The sequence below is a fragment of the Podarcis pityusensis genome (genome assembly GCF_964106645.2).
Source record: "Podarcis pityusensis genome assembly, chromosome: 11".
Lineage (NCBI taxonomy): Eukaryota > Metazoa > Chordata > Lepidosauria > Squamata > Lacertidae > Podarcis > Podarcis pityusensis.
Genome location: NC_138036.1, coordinates 8,786,957 through 8,803,885, shown reverse-complemented (window position 1 = coordinate 8,803,885; position 16,929 = coordinate 8,786,957). Strand labels below are relative to the sequence as shown.

The 16,929-nt window shown below is 48.3% G+C and overlaps 1 protein-coding gene across 5 annotated transcripts in view; it reads left to right on the top strand.

Moving 5' to 3' along the window:
* Window positions 1–16,929, top strand: part of LOXHD1 (lipoxygenase homology PLAT domains 1) — a 187,559-nt gene that overhangs the window by 130,630 nt on the left and 40,000 nt on the right. For 4 of the 5 annotated variants that reach the window (XR_013977591.1, XM_080973371.1, XM_080973372.1 and 1 more), the window contains 5 exons: window positions 1,504–1,666; window positions 3,671–3,825; window positions 4,507–4,716; window positions 12,170–12,284; window positions 14,083–14,291. Coding sequence is in view for 4 of the 5 variants with exons in the window: in XM_080973371.1 (XP_080829497.1) it covers window positions 1,504–1,666; window positions 3,671–3,825; window positions 4,507–4,716; window positions 12,170–12,284; window positions 14,083–14,291 (852 nt within the window). In the remaining variant the exon portion in view is untranslated. The remainder of the gene's footprint in view (window positions 1–1,503; window positions 1,667–3,670; window positions 3,826–4,506; window positions 4,717–12,169; window positions 12,285–14,082; window positions 14,292–16,929) is intronic. The other variant, XM_080973373.1, reaches the window with a different exon arrangement.

Here is a 16,929-nt window from a genome sequence, read left to right as displayed (position 1 = left end):
ACCAACAGCTGAGAGCAAAGAGCTTTTTCCGGGGAGAACAAACTAGGCGTGACATTAATGTCAAAGTAGCTCTTCGTATTAAAAGGTGCAGGTTGTTTTGTTATGCAAACAGCATCAGCTGGAGGAGGGGAGGGTATATTGATGATTATCCGGATCACTGAAAGTGGAGAGGGAAAGTCTAACCATCTCCTCCCTTGCTGCAGTCCCAAGGAAAACCCTTCCTCTGAAGCTGGCATTGCAATGTGGGATTCCCCCATGAATGGTGTTTACTTACATTTGCATTTTTTAAAAACAATAACCCCCCCACCTTGCATTATGCCCTGTCTCATTTGGCCTTCAGATGTAACTCAGTGGTGGAGTTTGCATGCAGAAAGTTCATAGATTGGTCCCTGGCATCTACAGACCAAACAATAATGTGCATTGATAATGTGCATTGGGCGCTGGTTGCAGGTGCCTTTTTGGAGTGCTGTTGACACAGTGCCATCCTCGTGCCTCTCTAGTGGGCCTTGGGGACTCTCTCTAGGCCACACCTCCTCTCTAGCCACACCCCTGACCCTCATGTGATGCTCCCCAAGTCATGTTCTTCACTAGGACTGCTTCACACCTTCCTTGAGTGTTTCCGCCTGCCTAGAATGTGTCCTTGAAAGCTGGCAGTGTCCCTTGCTTGCCTGGACAGAGATGTGAGAGCCCAGAAAACAGGCTACTGCACAAAGGAAACATGTACGTTAGTTTCTCCACTCACTTTTTGCCTCTCACCCCACCCACCACTGGCAGGTGGCCTCTGCAAAGTTGCCCAGAATGGAAAGCGGACCTCAGTCTGAACAAAGTCTCTCCATCCCTGTTTTGATGAGTGGGTTCCCCTAGGTCAGGATGGATAGAGACCTGTTGCATCAGCAATCCAGCACATCAGCCTGGGAGGTGATATAGAAGCTGAAGGCTTCACCCCTTCCTGGCTCTTAGCCCAGCCCAGATTTCAGCAAGTGCTTCTATGTGCTTCTCCATCCTCCCAAGTTCACAGCTAGTTGGGCCCTTCATTGGTGGCCCTGAACTTCCTGGCTGCTTCATGGTCTCCTCTGCTCCTGTGGTCCTGGCTGAGATCAGGGGTGGTGGTCCAAGAGAGTTGGTGTGGGGACCTCCAATTCAAATCTGATGGGGTCATAGGAAGTGTGGGGAGGGTCCTGCTCTCCTTGTTCTTCATCTGAGGAGACCTCAGATTTGAATACCAGTCGCTGGCAACAACAGGAGGGGAGAGATGCTCTTGTGCTCAGGGTTTTCCATGGGCAATTGGTTGACCACTGTGAGAACAGAATGCTGGACTAGATGGGCCACTCGCCTGATCCAGAAGGACGCTTCTTATGTCCTGAAGATGTCTGGGTAGGGCTGAACCCTGACATAAATTTATTTCTCAAAAATTTGGCTTGCTCACCTGGTATTTGCATACGTTGTTCCGCTACTTACGTTTGTTGCACTCTGCTATTCCCCACCCCTCAACTGCCACATTAGGGTTCTGAAAAAACAACGTTTCCTTGTGAGAAGTGGCTGGCCACCTCCGAAGATGATGGCGAGATTATGAGGGAGCTGGTTCCATCCAGAGTCTTTACTGAAAAACTGTTGAAAGATGGGACGCTCAAGCAGATCGACGAACTAATTGATGATCCGCTGGAAAGTGAGTCAAATCCCACCAGACCAGAGTTTGGCAGCCCCTACTCTAGATCAACCCACTCCCCGCTGTGCTAATTCAGTATAATTTACCTATGGCATGTATTTATATGTGTAGTGAACATGGTATTTTGCAAAGAATAAGAGGATAGGTCTTTGCCTCAAAGCACTTACAATCTAGAATGTGATGTTTCCCAAAGTGGGTAATTTCATCCCCTGGGGGGTGCTGGAACGATCCAGGGGGGATGGTAGTAGCCTTGAGTGCAATTGGGGCACATTGAATAAAAATAAGCGGGCAGTGGAAGCATAAAGAAAGAAGAGAAGAGAAGAAAAAATTGGGGGGGGGGGAAACATTTTGTTCTATTGTGTAAGGACGCTTATCACCAGGTCAGGCGCTGTTGTGGGATAGCAACAATGGCTCTTCTGGATCTGGCAGTCATGCTGGAGATGAGAGAATTTCTCAGGCTTGGGGGAGCCATTTTCAGCATCACCCAGATCCAGGAAGTGGATCCCAGCTTGCCTGCCTCTTTGGCCAAGCCCGACACTTCGCTTAAAGAAGGTAGATTTCCGGGGGGGGGGGTGGTTTCTGAGAATTCCCTCCACCTCTGAAAAGTGGGCAGTTGGCCAAATAAGTTTGGGAACCTCTGATCTACAAAATAGGTATAAGGGGAGGGGAAGGGAGATGGAATTGGAGGTGGGGATAGACCAGAATAATATGTAATTATTGCAGCTACGTGTACTCTTTGCGGGATTTTTTTTTCATGGGAGCACTCAAAAAATGCAATCCATCTTGTCCAAAGTGGTATAATCCATGACAGCTCAGGATTCTACCGCCTCATTCCACTGTGCTGTGTTTCTAGGGACAGGTCTGTGCTTTAAAGCGCCATGTCTGAGCACATTTCCCCCTTTGCCCTGGCACTTTCGCTGAGGAAACCTACCCTTTACTGCTGAATCGGGGCAAAGAGCAATCTGCAGAAAACACGAACTGCCATTTGTTCTGATTCATCATTAAAGAACGGGTTTTCATAGGGAACATGCCGGTGCAAAAAAAGGGGAGGCACTTTAAAGTGCAGATTGTTCCTAGAAAGCACAGGGCATAAGGCAAGGGTGCATGACCCCTTAGTCTCATGGTAAGTTTGTGTTTGTTGCTGCATTGTGTGTGCAGCAGCCCCATAGTCTTAGATTCAACCCATGATCTTGTAAATACGGTAAATAAAAGACTGTCTTAAGGGGAGGGGAGAGGTTGCTGTCTCAGCATGAACGACAGTGTAAACAAGTGCTTACAAGCTGTGTTAAAGCCAAATCAAATATTGAATAATGAGCATTCATAATAGTATCCTCTTCATTGATGATTTTCCATTTTCCCTCAAGTGCCCCTTTTGGAGCAGTTAATTTTCCTTTATGTTTCATCTTGTTTCTTTCAAGCAAGCCCTTTTTTAAAAAGAGAGAGGGAGGGAGGGAAGGAGTGCTAGACTAAATAAAATGCTTTCAAAATCCATTATGTCTTAGATTTCTTTCTAGCACTCTGCAGGAATGTTGCTGCAACTTGGAGAGCATTGAAAGAAGGCAGCTGACACGTGCCTGGTGCCTATAGCTGAGCAAGCCTTGCTTTTTCCAACAAAAACTCACCATGCTCATGTCCATCCTTTCCAGAACACTTACAAAGAGCTTAAAACTGAGTTGGAGAAATGGGTATTTTTCTTAGTCACCTTCTAACTCAGTGGTAGATCACCTGAAATGTCCTGGGTTCAGCCCTCAGCTTCTCCCGTTGAAAGGTGTCTAGTTGTGGGGTTGGAAAACAGTTTTGCTTGAGACCTTGCAGGGAACAGATGCCAAATTGCATTGCAAGGTTAGACTGACCAAGGGCCTAACCTGCTACAAACTAGCTTCCTTTGTTCATTCATAAATGATTGCAAGCTAGGATCAGTTGAAGGTTGCTCATCTAGTCACTGATGTTAGTGCTCTGAAAGCCTACATTAAAATGTGATCTTCTCCCTCCCACTCTGCCCAGTTCATACGTACAAGATTAGCGTTTTCACCGGCGATATTTTCGGCGCTGGGACGGATGCCAGCGTGTTCTTGACGATATATGGAGACCTGGGAGACACAGGGGAGAGACAACTCAGCAGCTCTGAAACGAACATGAACAAGTTCGAAAGAGGACAGGTATCGATAAAACTGAGTATTCTTCATCAAACGTCTTGATAAGAGAGAAGTACAGCTTTTGCGCTTCTAGAAACTTAAGGAAAAACTCTGTCCCTGCACACGGCTTTCCCAGAAAAAAATTACACACACACCCTGATCTTCAATTACCATATTTTTGCTCTATAAGACGCACCAGACCATAAGACGCACCTAGTTTTTGGAGGAGGAAAACAAGAAAAAAATATTCTGAATCCCAAAAGCCCCCAAGAGTGTGTGGAGCATGTATGCGGCTCTTGGGGGCTTTTCCCCGAGGAGGGAAAAGGGACTGACGGGCTGCCCTTCTCCCTCCTTGGGGAAAAGCCGTCAAGTGCCGCACACACGCTCCACACGGCTCTTTAAAGGGAGCGCTGAGCAGAGCCTCCCGCCTGCATTCGCTCCATAAGACGCACACACATTTCCCCTTACTTTTTAGCAGGGAAAAAGTGCATCTTGTGGAGCGAAAAATACGGTAGTTAAGGAAACACAAGTTACATACCCTCATGGTACACATTAAGTGCAGGTCTCATGGAGTCACAGTGTGAGTGCAAAAAGGCCAGGGCTTAAGTCTCAGGCTCCTTGGATCTTAGCCACTCTGCACTTTTCTGCTTGCATAACAAACAGAACCTTGAAGAATTGCTCCTTTTTCCATTCCATTCTCCCCAGGAAGACATATTCTCAATCCAAGCCGTGGACCTCGGTGCTGTCTTCAAAATCAACATTCGGCATGACAACACGAACCCAAGGCCAGATTGGTACCTAGAGAAAGTAGAGATCCTGAATGACAACACAGAAGAATTGTTCCTGTTTCCGTGCGAACGCTGGCTCTCGAGGAAGAAGGAGGACCTGATGATAGAGCGGGTCCTTTTTGAAAAAGTAAATCACAATATTTATTTAGGAGGCTGTAGGGCCCCAATGTCCTAGAGGTTTGTAGGGCTGGGAGGCACAGCGGGTTTTATGTTAAGTTTCAGATGTGGTATGAAAGAGAAATGGCTGTTTGTGATGTACCGTATTTTTCACTCCATAAGACGCATCAGACCATATGACACACCTAGTTTTTAAAGAAGGAAAGGGGGAAAGCCCCATTTTGGGGGATATCACCTCACAGTTGTGCAGCTTCTTTTGCAAAGGGGGAAAGCCCTGGTTTTTTGAGGATCAGCTCAAAGTTGTGCAGCTTCTTTTGCAAAGGGGAAAATCCCCATTTTTTGAGAACAGCTCAAAGTTGTTGAGCTTACTTTGCAAAGGGAAAAAAATCCTGTTTTTATGGGGTTCAACTTACAGTTCTGCAGCTTCTTTAGGAAAGGAAAGGGAGCCGTTTCTACAGCTTCCAGACAGATAATCTAATCAGCCAGTCACATGTCGCTGGGGAAACAAACAGCCTCCGTCTGCAGAACATTCAACAATGGAGGCCTGGGCAAGGGGGCGAGGCCAGAAAGGGAGCCAGCTATCGACCACACATTCGCTCCATAAGACGCACAGACAGACATTTCCCCTTACTTTTTAGGAGGAAAAAAGTGTGTCTTATAGAGCGAAAAATACAGTACAATCTTGCTTTTAGCTCAGCTGCCAAAGCAGAGGCGGCCAGGGATGTAAGAAGGCAACAATTTCCATTCCAACTGTAACATTCCTTTTGATGGAATGGAAGCATCAAAACATTGTTTCAAAAAGTCATTAACTGTGTATTGTTTGTGGACAGAGGGAGCATTGACACTTTGGCTTGTCCCGTGCTTAGAAAGGATGGCTCTGAGTGGTTTTATCCTTGCTCCTCTCCTTTCCCAGGGAAAGCCTGCTCTTTAGTGCTAAATCGGAGGAAACATCAACCCAGAGAAAGCCTGAATTGCTGTTTGCTCCAATTGAGGGCTAAAGAGGGGCTTCCCCTGGGGGGAACAGCAGGAAAAGAGTTTTTAAAAACAACAACTATGTGAAGGCAAGCCAGTAATATTTGCTTGACTAATTTCAGCTCATGAATACACAAACTGCCCCAATTTCTTCCTGCCTTTCTTTCCTTTTGTAAGAGTTCCTGCAAACAAAATATTTATTTTTTAAATTTACATCTACTGAAGCGAGAGAAATCCAGAATTCAAGGGCTCAGAAAGCAGAGGTTTGCAGAAAGAAAAGAAATGGGAAAGTGGGGGCCATGTAGACAGCGGGTAGAACTAGCAGATATAAACTATTTTTGTAAAAGATGGAGGAACCTGCCAGCTACAGAAAATAAGGAATTATCTCCTTCCCCATCCCTTCAAGGCACATTGGTGATGCTCACCATCATTTTCTCAATCTCATTTTGCCACTTCTCTTCTTACTTTTCAAATTCTTTTGGCGTTCTACCGACAACCCCAGAGGTGACAGAGGGCAAAAGTAGATTTGTGTGTATATGATGTATTGCCAGTGTAATTTTAACAGTGAGAGGCAGGGAATGTTTTTTGCCCAGAATATCTCATTACTGGGCAGGGAAAAGATGGGCCCAAAGTAGGCAGTGGGAAAAGGCCAAAGCAAACTGGCAAAGGATGAAGACGTCTCTTCTTTCCTGGCTAGGTCACTACCAAACAGGACAAGTGGGGGAGGGGCATGGCCGAGGGAGAAAGCAGGTGCCTTAAGGAGAGTGCTTGTGGCAGATTAGGGACACGGGTGGTGCTGTGGGTTAAACCACATAGCCTAGGACTTGCCAATTGGAAGGTCATGTTTCGAATCCCCGCGGCGGGCTGAAGTCCTATTGCTCGGTCCCTACTCCTGCCAACCTAGCAGTTCAAAAGCACGTCAAAGTGCAAGTAGATAAATAGGTACCACTCCGGCGGGAAGGTAAACGGCGTTTCCGTGCGCTGCTCTGGTTCGCCAGAAGCGGCTTAGTCATGCTGGCCGCATGACCCGGAAGCTGTACACCGGCTCCCTCGGCCAATAAAGCGAAATGAGCGCCGCAACCCCAGAGTTGGTCATGACTGGACCTAATGGTCAGGGATCCCTTTACCTTTACCTTTTGTGGCAGATTAAGAAGCCTGGTGGGCCAGATTAGGCTCATAGCTTTCCCCATACCTGGTGATGAAAGGCAGCTAAGAACAGAGGTGGAGCAAGGTGGGTGTAGCCTGCCCTGGATGCCATCTCTGAGCGGGGGTGACAAAATCTTGACTGGGCCCGATTGTGGCCGTGCCAGACTGCACCCCCCGGCAGTGCTGCTATGCCAGATCGTGCCCTCGGCCTGGCCACCACAGCGGAGCACACACCCTCACCTGGGTCGGGGGTTGCGGGGGGTGGCGCACTGTTACTTCACGCTCTTGGCTGAAGTAAGCAGGCATGCAGGCAGGCAGGGGAGAGGACAGGAAGGAGTCCATCTCCCCGTCCATCCCTCCCTATCTTCAAACAGGAAACTTCTGATAATTCTCAGAAGTAGCTGAAACTAGTTTCTCTGTGTCACTGTGATCTTGGTGGTTATTAGCGTAGCTGCAGGCATTCTGTTATAACTTAATTTTCTCAGACAGCATCTCTTCGTATTTTGGGCAATTAGCTGTGACACCTGGTAAAAGCCACCTTTAAAGCATCCTTGCTTTCTCCTTCTGGAACTGGCCGCAGCCAGAGTCCAGGCTTCTGCAAGCGAATTGATGATGGAAACACCATGGTTGACTCTCTGAAAAAAGCTATATTTTTATCTCCAGTGCGTCAGTACTGCAGTGAGATTCCCGGGGAAAATAGGACCTATTACCTGCTGGTTCCAGCAGAGCACCATATCAGGTTTCGGTGATTGAAGGGGAAAGACTTCCGTTTCAGAGAGGCAAGATTCACAGCAAGGATCAAAGACCAGCTCTTGGTTATAATTCAAGACTGAATTGCAAACAAAAACCAACTCAAAACAAAACCCAGCGTGTCTTAAAAGCGTTTGTTGTGATGCCTTTCCCCAATATCTCCAAATTACTCTGTCAGATGTTAGCAAGGCAGGTCAAACGCTGGGTAAAAATGCCACACTTTCATAGCACTAGCTGCAAGCTGCAAAAGGAGGCCGTTTGGGCTGTTTTTGGGTGCATAGGGGGCTGGAATCAAAGAACTGGGTGCAAACCTCAAAGCCACTTCCTGAAGATCCTCCCAGCTGGGGCTAGTTGGCTGGTAGCCAATGTCTTCTTGTTCCACAAAGTCCCCTGAAGCAAACTGTGGCCCATTCCATGCACTGCAGCAAAACATCATTAATGGTTTTCCACAAACATCACTATCTGGGGCTGTTAATTTTCTTCCCTCTGAGACTTGAAGGAGACAAGCCTTGATCGCTTGGATGTGACAGTTTGGTGTTACATCCAACCCAAGGATCCTGGCTTGTTTTGCTCCAACAGACTACCCAAAATGGAAGCTTGGCTAAAGATTGTGGATGGTCTGAAGAGAAACAAGGTATGACCTATTGCTTAAGAGTAAGGCTACACCAGGGTTCTGTGGTTTGTTTCTTTCCAGTGGGGAAGAGTAAAGCAGAAATATTTAGCTTGTTCACAGTAAGGCATACAGTGGTACCTCGGGTTAAGAACTTAATTCGTTCTGGAGGTCTGAGGGGGGTGACAAAAATATGAGTTTTCTTTTTAAAAAATTAGGCTCACGAAACTTTTAAGTTCAGTCAAGAAACCCCGACTTTCGCACTCCCGTTCCTAAAGATGGGAAGGGCGACTCTCATTTTGCGCCCCCTTCCTCCCCCAAGATTTGAGCCAAAAGTTCTCTTCCTCAAAGGCACAGCAGGCATAGCTGATTCAGAGAGCAAGTCAAATGTCAAGTAGCATTTCCCTTCTGTGAACAGGAAGCCAGCCAAGCCGGCAGTTGTTCTGTTCCTGAAATAAGAGATACGATCCTGTTCATGGCTCAACTCTTCCATTGCTCCTGCAAGCAGCCTGTTGGTGGGGTGAGGGCAGAGCTGGTTGGGGGCTACTGGAACAGGTCTACCTCAGCATTTAGAAAAAGCAAATTGGGCAGAAATAGAGCATCTCCTGAAGAGCAGTGTGAAGTGTGTCCATCTCTAAATGATGCCCCTTGGGTATTAATTCCATAATAAATAATTTTAAAAGCCTTCCCTCTACAGGGCTGCCTTCAGATGTCTTCTAAAGGTTGCATAGCTATTTATCTCCTTGGCTTGGGGTGGCATAACTTCATACCATACCACATTTCTCTAATGGAAATAGGGACGTCCTAAGGAAAAGAGGAGGGACACGGGTGGCGCTGTGGTCTAAACCACAGACCCTAGGGCTTGCCGATCAGAAGGTCGGCAGTTCGAATCCCCGCGACAGGGTGAGCTCCCGTTGCTCGGTCCCTGCTCCTGCCAACCTAGCAGCTCGAAAGCACGTCAACGTGCAAGTAGATAAATAGGTACTGCTCCAGCGAGAAGGTAAACGACGTTTCCGTGCGCTGCTCTGGTTCGCCAGAAGCGGCTTAGTCATGCTGGCCACATGATCCGGAAGCTGTCTTCAGACAAATGCCTATAGAGCAAGATGAGCGCGCAACCCCAGAGTCTGGACCTAACAGTCAGGGGTGCCTTTACCTTTAAGGAAAAGAGGAGGGATGTGGGTGGCGCTGTGGTCTAAACCACAGAGCCTAGGGCTTGCTGATCAGAAGGTCGGCAGTTCGAATCCCCATGATGGGGTGAGCTCCCATTGTTCGGTCCCAGCTCCTGCCCACCTAGCAGTTCGAAAGCACATCAAAGTGCAAGTAGATAAATAGGTACCGCTCTGGCGGGAAGGTAAACGACGTTTCCGTGCACTGCTCTGGTTCGCCAGAAGCAGCTTAGTCATGCTGGCCACATGACCCGGAAGCTGTCTGCGGACAAACGCCGGCTCCCTCGGCCTATAGAGCGAGATGAGCGCGCAACCTCAGAGTCGTCCGTGACTGGACCTAACGGTCAGGGGTACATTTACCTTTACAGTGGTACCTGTGGTTACATACTTAATTCATTCCGGAAGTCCGTTCTTAACCTGAAACTGTTCTTAACCTGAAGCACCACTTTAGCTAATGGGGCCTCCTGCTGAAGCCGCGCCGCCGGAGCACGATTTCTGTTCTCATCCTGAAGCAAAGTTCTTAACCCGAGGTACTATTTCTGAGTTAGCGGAGTCTGTAACCTGAAGCGTATGTAACCTGAAGCGTATGTAACCCGAGGTACCACTGTACCTTTAAGGAAAAGAGGGATATTCTGGGATCACACCAGGAACCTGATTTGAATCAGATTTACAATCTGAATTAAATCAGGTTTCTGTAAATCTAGGACTGTCCATGGAAAACAGGGACACTTGGAAGGTCTGGAACTAACTCCAAATGTTAGTACTGGGAAGGGAAGAGAGTAGTATCTGTCTCCACATCAGCATAATTTCATATGGCCCAGAAACTTATGCAAAACCATGTCCTTAGCACTGACTTTTCATCCACTTGTTGATGACTCACAAGCTTTTTTTTTTTTTGCTAAGGCTTTGCTTTGGCACTTTTAATCTCTCCTGGTGAAAAGTCTGTGGCTTCCATGTGTGAAAGAAAGAAAGCTTCTTTCTGACTGCCACAGCCACTGAAAACCAGGAGCTAATTAGAATTTCAAGTATGTGGATTAATTAACAGGATCAAAATTAATAGGCAGCGCTCGGCCTTTTACTCAGAAAGGCCTTGTACTGCAGTTGAGTGGAGCTGGTTGACTTTGTAGCGGCTTGTTCTACAGGGCAGAGCGATGTTTTAATTGCACGTTATGACTGAAACGATTGCATATTAACACTGGGGCAAATGGAGACACCCCAGGGATGAGCTTCATGGGTTGCATCCAGTACATGTAGCCTGCAAACGGCCCGGTGGGACCAGGCTTACTTAGCCGCTATTATTAATTCCTTTTAAGGAGGCAAAACTAATTAGGTTTAATAAAAACAATTTCAACGAACATGCAGGGGGATTTTCTTTTATTTTTAAACATTTAGTCATGCTATTACACCAGCCCCCAAACCCCCAAGAATTTTTGTGGCTGTTTCTCATTCCGATCACAGTTTTCACTGCACAAATTGCTTCAGAATACTTGGCTCATTTCTGCTTGCAAAGCATTTTGCCGGGTCAAATCATACCCAGTGATTAGGGTGTCTGGAGCTGCTGGGCTCTGTGGACAACTGCCTCATGTGGCGAGTCACTGAACTGCAGGTGGAACTTTCGCAGGACCTTCAAGAACTGGATTGACTCCACTCACCTAGGCTGGCCATGGATTGGATCCTTCTGGGTGGAAAGGACGATAAAAGAGTGTTTGCTGTTCCAGCTGAGATTTGGCTCTGTTGGCTAAGGAGCCATTGGAACATAGACGTTGTGTTCCCATAGGACATTTTTGTTGTTTAGTCATTTAGTCGTGTCCAACTCTTGGTGACCCCATGGACCAGAGCACGCCAGGCACTCCTGTCTTCCTCTGCCTCCTGCAGTTTGGTCAAACTCATGTTGGTCGCTTCAAAGACACTGTCCAACCATCTCGTCCTCCGTCATCCCCTTCTCCTTGTGCCCTCCATCTTTCCCAACATCAGGGTCTTTTCCAGGAAGTCTTCTCTTCTCATGAGGTGGCCAAAGTATTGGTGCCTCAGCTTCAGAATCTGTCCTTCCAGTGAGCACTCAGGGCTGATTTCCTTCAGAACGAATAGGTTTGATCTTCTTGCAGTCCATGGGGCTCTCAAGAGTCTCCTCCAGCACCAGAATTCAAAAGCATCAATTCTTTGGCGATCAGCCTTCTTTTTGGTCCAGCTCTCACTTCCATACATCACTACTGGGACTAGGACATATTCCTCTGAAAACAAGGAAGGCTTCTTGCTCAGAAGTATTGCTTCCTATCTGAATTTAATCAGCTGATACTCACAGACTTGATCAACTAAGATTTATTTTTACTAGGCGGCAGCCCTGGTTAAAAAAGAACTGGCTGGAGGACTTGGAGGCTTTGTCGTTGGTTTTCTTTATGACATTTGTGTCCTTCCCCTTCAAAAAGCTCTAATTTTATCTACCTGACAGTCCTGAGAGGTAGGTTACATGGGGGGGGGGAGCAAGAGAGACTTGCCAAAGGCCACACAGTGAGCTCTATGAGTGAGGATTTGAACCCAGAGCTTGCTCCAAGTCCAAAATAAATCCTGCCTTTAACCAGTTTGCCTAGGTGCATAGAAGAAGCATTGTAGAATGAGGGCCTCTCCCCAAAATCATTTGTATATATATATATATTCATATCCCATTAATCACATTGCCCTTGGTAAACAGCTGACTTGGAATAACCCATACCAGGAATTGCAGTAATATTGTTCCTTGGAGTGTGGAGGAACTTCTTCTGACTTTGCTGGGAAGGCTGGGCCTGTTAAGTCCCCTGAGTGTATTTGCTCTCTCCCATTAGAACTACGATCCTGACAAAAAAAATGCCGGTGACTCATCCCTGAGCCGGGACAACAATGCCAACGTGAAGGATAAGAAAACAGACAGTTCGGGTGAATCTCCTCCGGAAGGGCCATGTAAGGATATGATGCATTGCAGTGGGAAGAGGGCAGGCAGACGGCCGTTTGGCACTTGAACACGTGACTTTGTAGGGTTGGAGAAGAGATTTCAGTCAGTTCGCTGCAATTCCCCAAGTGCTTTGACCACCAGTCTCTCTTACCAGGAAACTCTGGGAATTGTAGTTCGATGAGAGGAATACGGGTCTCCTAACAACTCCCCCACAACTTCTCCCAAAGAATCCTGGGAGTTGTAGTTCATTAAGGGCACTGAGGGTTGTTAAGTGATGCCCCCCCCCCCTTATCTCTCCACAGAGCTGCAGTTCCCAGAGTGGTTTAACAGCCCATTTCTCTTCCCAGAGAACTTTGGGAATTGGAGCTCTGTGAGGGGATTAGAGGTTTCCTAACAACCAACCAGCGTGGGTGGCGCTGTGGTCTAATTGACCGAGCCTAGGGCTTGCCGATCAGAAGGTCGGTGGTTCGAATCCCCGCAACGGGGTGAGCTCCCGTTGCTCGGTCCCTGCTCCTGCCAACCTAGCAGTTCGAAAGCATGTCAAAGTGCAAGTAGATAAATAGGTACCGCTCCAGCGGGAAGGTAAATGGCGTTTCCGTGCATTGCTTTGGTTCGCCAGAAGTGGCTTAGTCATGCTGGCCACATGACACGGAAGCTGTACTCTGGCTCCCTCGGCCAATAAAGCGAGATGAGCGCCGCAACCCCAGAGTCGGCCACGACTGGACCTAATGGTCCCTTTACCTCTAACTTTACCTTAGTCAGAGGGAGAAGACTGTGGGGAAGAGGTGTCAGAAGCTGGAGAGGTTACAGGGCTTAAGTGAGCAGGGAGAGTCTGTGGCAGAGAGAGTCCAGAATCAGAGGCAGAAGCTGAGCAGGAGAGGAGGGAGGCCAAGATGGGTCAGGCTAGTGAAGAGGCATGGGTGTCTCCCCCTCCTGCTGTGGCAAGCTTTCCCCTCCCAGTCTCCCAGAACCAGGAGAGGCATGAAGCAGGGGGCAGCAAAGACAAACATGCAGCTTGCTTGGGGGGAAAAACCCTGGAGAGGAGAAGACACAGACAGCTGTGTACTTGAGTCATGGCAACTGCTTCATGGGAACAAAACCTACCGGAGATGTTGTTCACATTATAATAATAATAATAATAATAATAATTTATTATTTATACCCTGCCCATCTGGCCTGACACTGCTGTGTAGATCCTGTTTTGCTAGTAAGAGTTGACCACAAGTTGCTCAGTGTGATTTACTGCTGGCTCATGTCTGTCAACACGGGACGCAGGTGGCGCTGTGGGTTAAACCACAGAGCCTAGGGCTTGCAGATCAGGAGGTTGGCGGTTCAAATCCCCGCAAATGGGTGAGCTCCTGTTGCTCGGTCCCTGCTCCTGCCAACCTAGCATTTTGAAAGCATGCTGGTGCAAATAGATAAATAGGTACCGCTCCGGAAGCTGTCTGCGGACAAACTCTGGCTCCCTCAGCATGTAGAGTGAGATGAACGCTGCAACCCCAGAGTTGGTCACGACTGGTCAGGGGTCCCTTTACCTTTACATGCCTGTCAGCACCCTTAACAAATGACAATTCCGTGGATTCTTTGAGAGAAGCAATGGGTGTTTAAAGTGGTATGATGATGCTTTAAATGCATAGTGGAGACAGGGTCTCACTGTCCCTGGCAGTGGCTCCCCAAAGTCTCGGTCAAAGAACCCATGAATAGACCTCATGTCTGAAATCCTTTACCTGCAGATGCCAAGGATTAAACATGGAACCTTCCCACACCCTCCACCGCTCACTTGCCTTATTCTTCCTTTCTTTCCAGTAATTCCTTACCACATCATTGTCACCACGGGTGCAGAGCTGGGTTCAGACACCGACAGCCGAGTCTATATCATCATTTCAGGTCCCCGGAAGCTGCAGACGGGCCGGCTGTGGCTTGACCTCCCGGATGGACAGACTGAGTTTGCAGATGCCTCCGTGGAGAAATTCTCCGTCATGGGACTGGATGTTGAAGAAGTAAAAAGTATGGAGGTAACTGTACAACTGAAGAGTGAGGTCTGGGAGTGTTGGTGTTGTGGGCCTTTGACCCAAATTTCTCCCCAAAGAGGGCAGAGCAATTGGAGGCTGTACTGAAACAAGGCATCCCAAGTACGTCTCTTTATAGCTGTCAACTGTCCCTTATTTGGCGGGAAAGTCCCTTATCCCAGCGCTGTGTCCCGCTGCTGTCCCTTATTGATGATGTCCCTTAAATTTCCCGGGTTTCAAAGGAAGCAGCTCCTCTCCCTCCCTTCCTGCCGGCCAGGGAGGAGGGAGGCTCCAACTGTGTTGCTTGGCAGCGTTGCTCACCCAATAAGGAGTCTAAGAACGACTGGGGGGTGGAGCTTGCATGCCTTGTGCCGATCAAATTGGCCGCGTTGCCTGGGGACTCGCCTTTGCTCAGCGCTTCCCAGCGGAGAGGGGACGGTGGTTTTCCTTGCTGCATCCCCTTTGCTGGGTTGCTGCACTGTGGGAACCACCGTTTGAGGCTTTGTTTGGCTGCTGGCTGGGCTTTCTGCCTTTGGCTCGGAGGGGCTCAGAAGTTGAACATACCTGTGCTGGGAAAATCCCTTATTTTGGCTGCTGATCCCTTATTTTCAAGGCTGCTGGTCCCTTATTTTCAAATCTGTAAGTTGACAGCTATGCGTCCCTTAGAGTTGGGGGACCTTTGCCCCCCAGATGTCGCTGAACTGCAGCTCCCATTGGCTCCAGCAAGCATTGCCAATGGCTATGGTTGATGGGAGTTGTAGTTCAGTGTCATCTGGAGGGCCAAAACATCCTCCCAGCCTACATATATGAAGCTGCCATAAATTGTTTCAGATGATTGGTCCGTCAAGTCCAATATTGCCTGTTTTGATTAGCTGTAGCTCTCTGCAGTCTCCCGCAGAGATAGCAGAGGTGGAACATGGTGCTTTTTCGTGGAGCTGCGGGTCTTCCCATTGGCAGTGTGTGTTTTGTGCTAAAAAGTGCTGCAATGGAGTGTGTGTGCCATTGCGCCACAAGATGGTGAGATGGTCACTGTCTTAGATGGCTTTCAAAGCAGAGTGAGGTAAACAAATGGAGGGGGAAAAGCCCATCGATGACTACAAGTCATTGTGTCCAATGGGAAACTTCTGACTTCCAGTGAGGCAACATGGTGGGCGCCATGGCAGCGAGCAGCTCCTGAAGCCAGCCAGAACCAACTGCCCTACCAGGCTGGCTCTGGGCTGCTGAGACTGCCACTGCCGCCGCCACTACCGAAGGGGAACCAGGGACGCCTGGCGCATCAACTGGGGGAGCCGCTGACCCCCCTGACCCAAATTGAGCCGGGTGCGAGAGCGCCCGGCCACCAGGCTGACTGTCCAGTGGAGCTCTGGGACCAGGAAAACCCCAGAGCTAACGCGAAAAGAAAGGGGAGAGGAGAAAGAGGAGAGAGAAAGAAAGAAAGAAAGAAAGAAAGAAAGAAAGAAAGAAAGAAAGAAAGAAAGAAAATAAATAAATAATTTATTAATTATTTATACCCCGCCCATCTGGCTGGGCTTCCCCAGCCATTCTGGGCAGCTTCCAACAAAATATTTAAATACAGTAATGCATCAAACATTAAAAGCTTCCCTAAACAGGGCTGCCTTCAGATGTCTTCTAAAAGTCTGGTAGTTGTTCTTCTCTTTGACATCTGGTGGGAGGGCGTTCCACAGGGAGGGTGCCACTACCAAGAAGGCCCTCTGCCTGGTTCCCTGTAATTTGGCTTCTCGCAGTGAGGAAACCGCCAGAAGGCCCTCGGCGCTGGACCTCAGTGTCCAGGCAGAACGATGGGAGTGGTATACTGGACCAGGTATACAGGACCAAGGCTGTTTAGGGCTTTAAAGGTCAACACCAACACTTTAAAATGTGCTCGGAAACGCAAGGCTTCCGGGTTGGCGCCATCGCCGAATGGCGGACTCCCTCCGAGCTCCGGAGGGAGCCTGCTCGGCAGGGGCTGGGTCCTACCGCACCGGCGATGCGGGGACCCTTAAAAACCACGGCCACGAGGGTCGTGGACATGGAGACTCGGCTGGCACCGCTAGCGCCCTCCCGACTCGTGAAGGAGCCTTTTTAAAGGCTAAGGATCGGGTGCCGGGGAGAAGCGTGGTGCTTTGAGTCCTCTGCTATCCCTGCCGAGCGCAGCCGCATGCCATCCGGCGGAGAGCGCTGACTTCTTCTATTGAAAATTCGGACTTTTAGACAACAACCCGTGAGTAATTTGGAAACTGGGTTTAAAAGGAGGAAAAAAAGAATTTCTTTTTGAATTGGATACGAGCGGGGGGGGATCCAAAAAGGAAGTCAGTCCCCCCCCCTATTGTAAACCTTTCAAGACAAGGACGGGGCAACCAAGGTCCAAAAAGATTTGTATTGCTGATAAAAACTAAGAATTCCACGATGGGGAATTATAAGAACTGTGCTGGAGGATGAATTGAGGGAGAAGAAACGTAACCCCCCCCCCCTGGGAACCGGGGTGATTGAAGAGAGAGCCTGGTGAAAAGAGTCGGAGATTTTGACAGCTGTCAAAGTAGCTGTCAAAGTCGGAAAGCAGAGAGGATTTTATTATGAGAACTTTGCTGGCTAAATTTGTTACAATTTGCTACAACTTGTTAAAACTTGGATACAAAATGGCGAA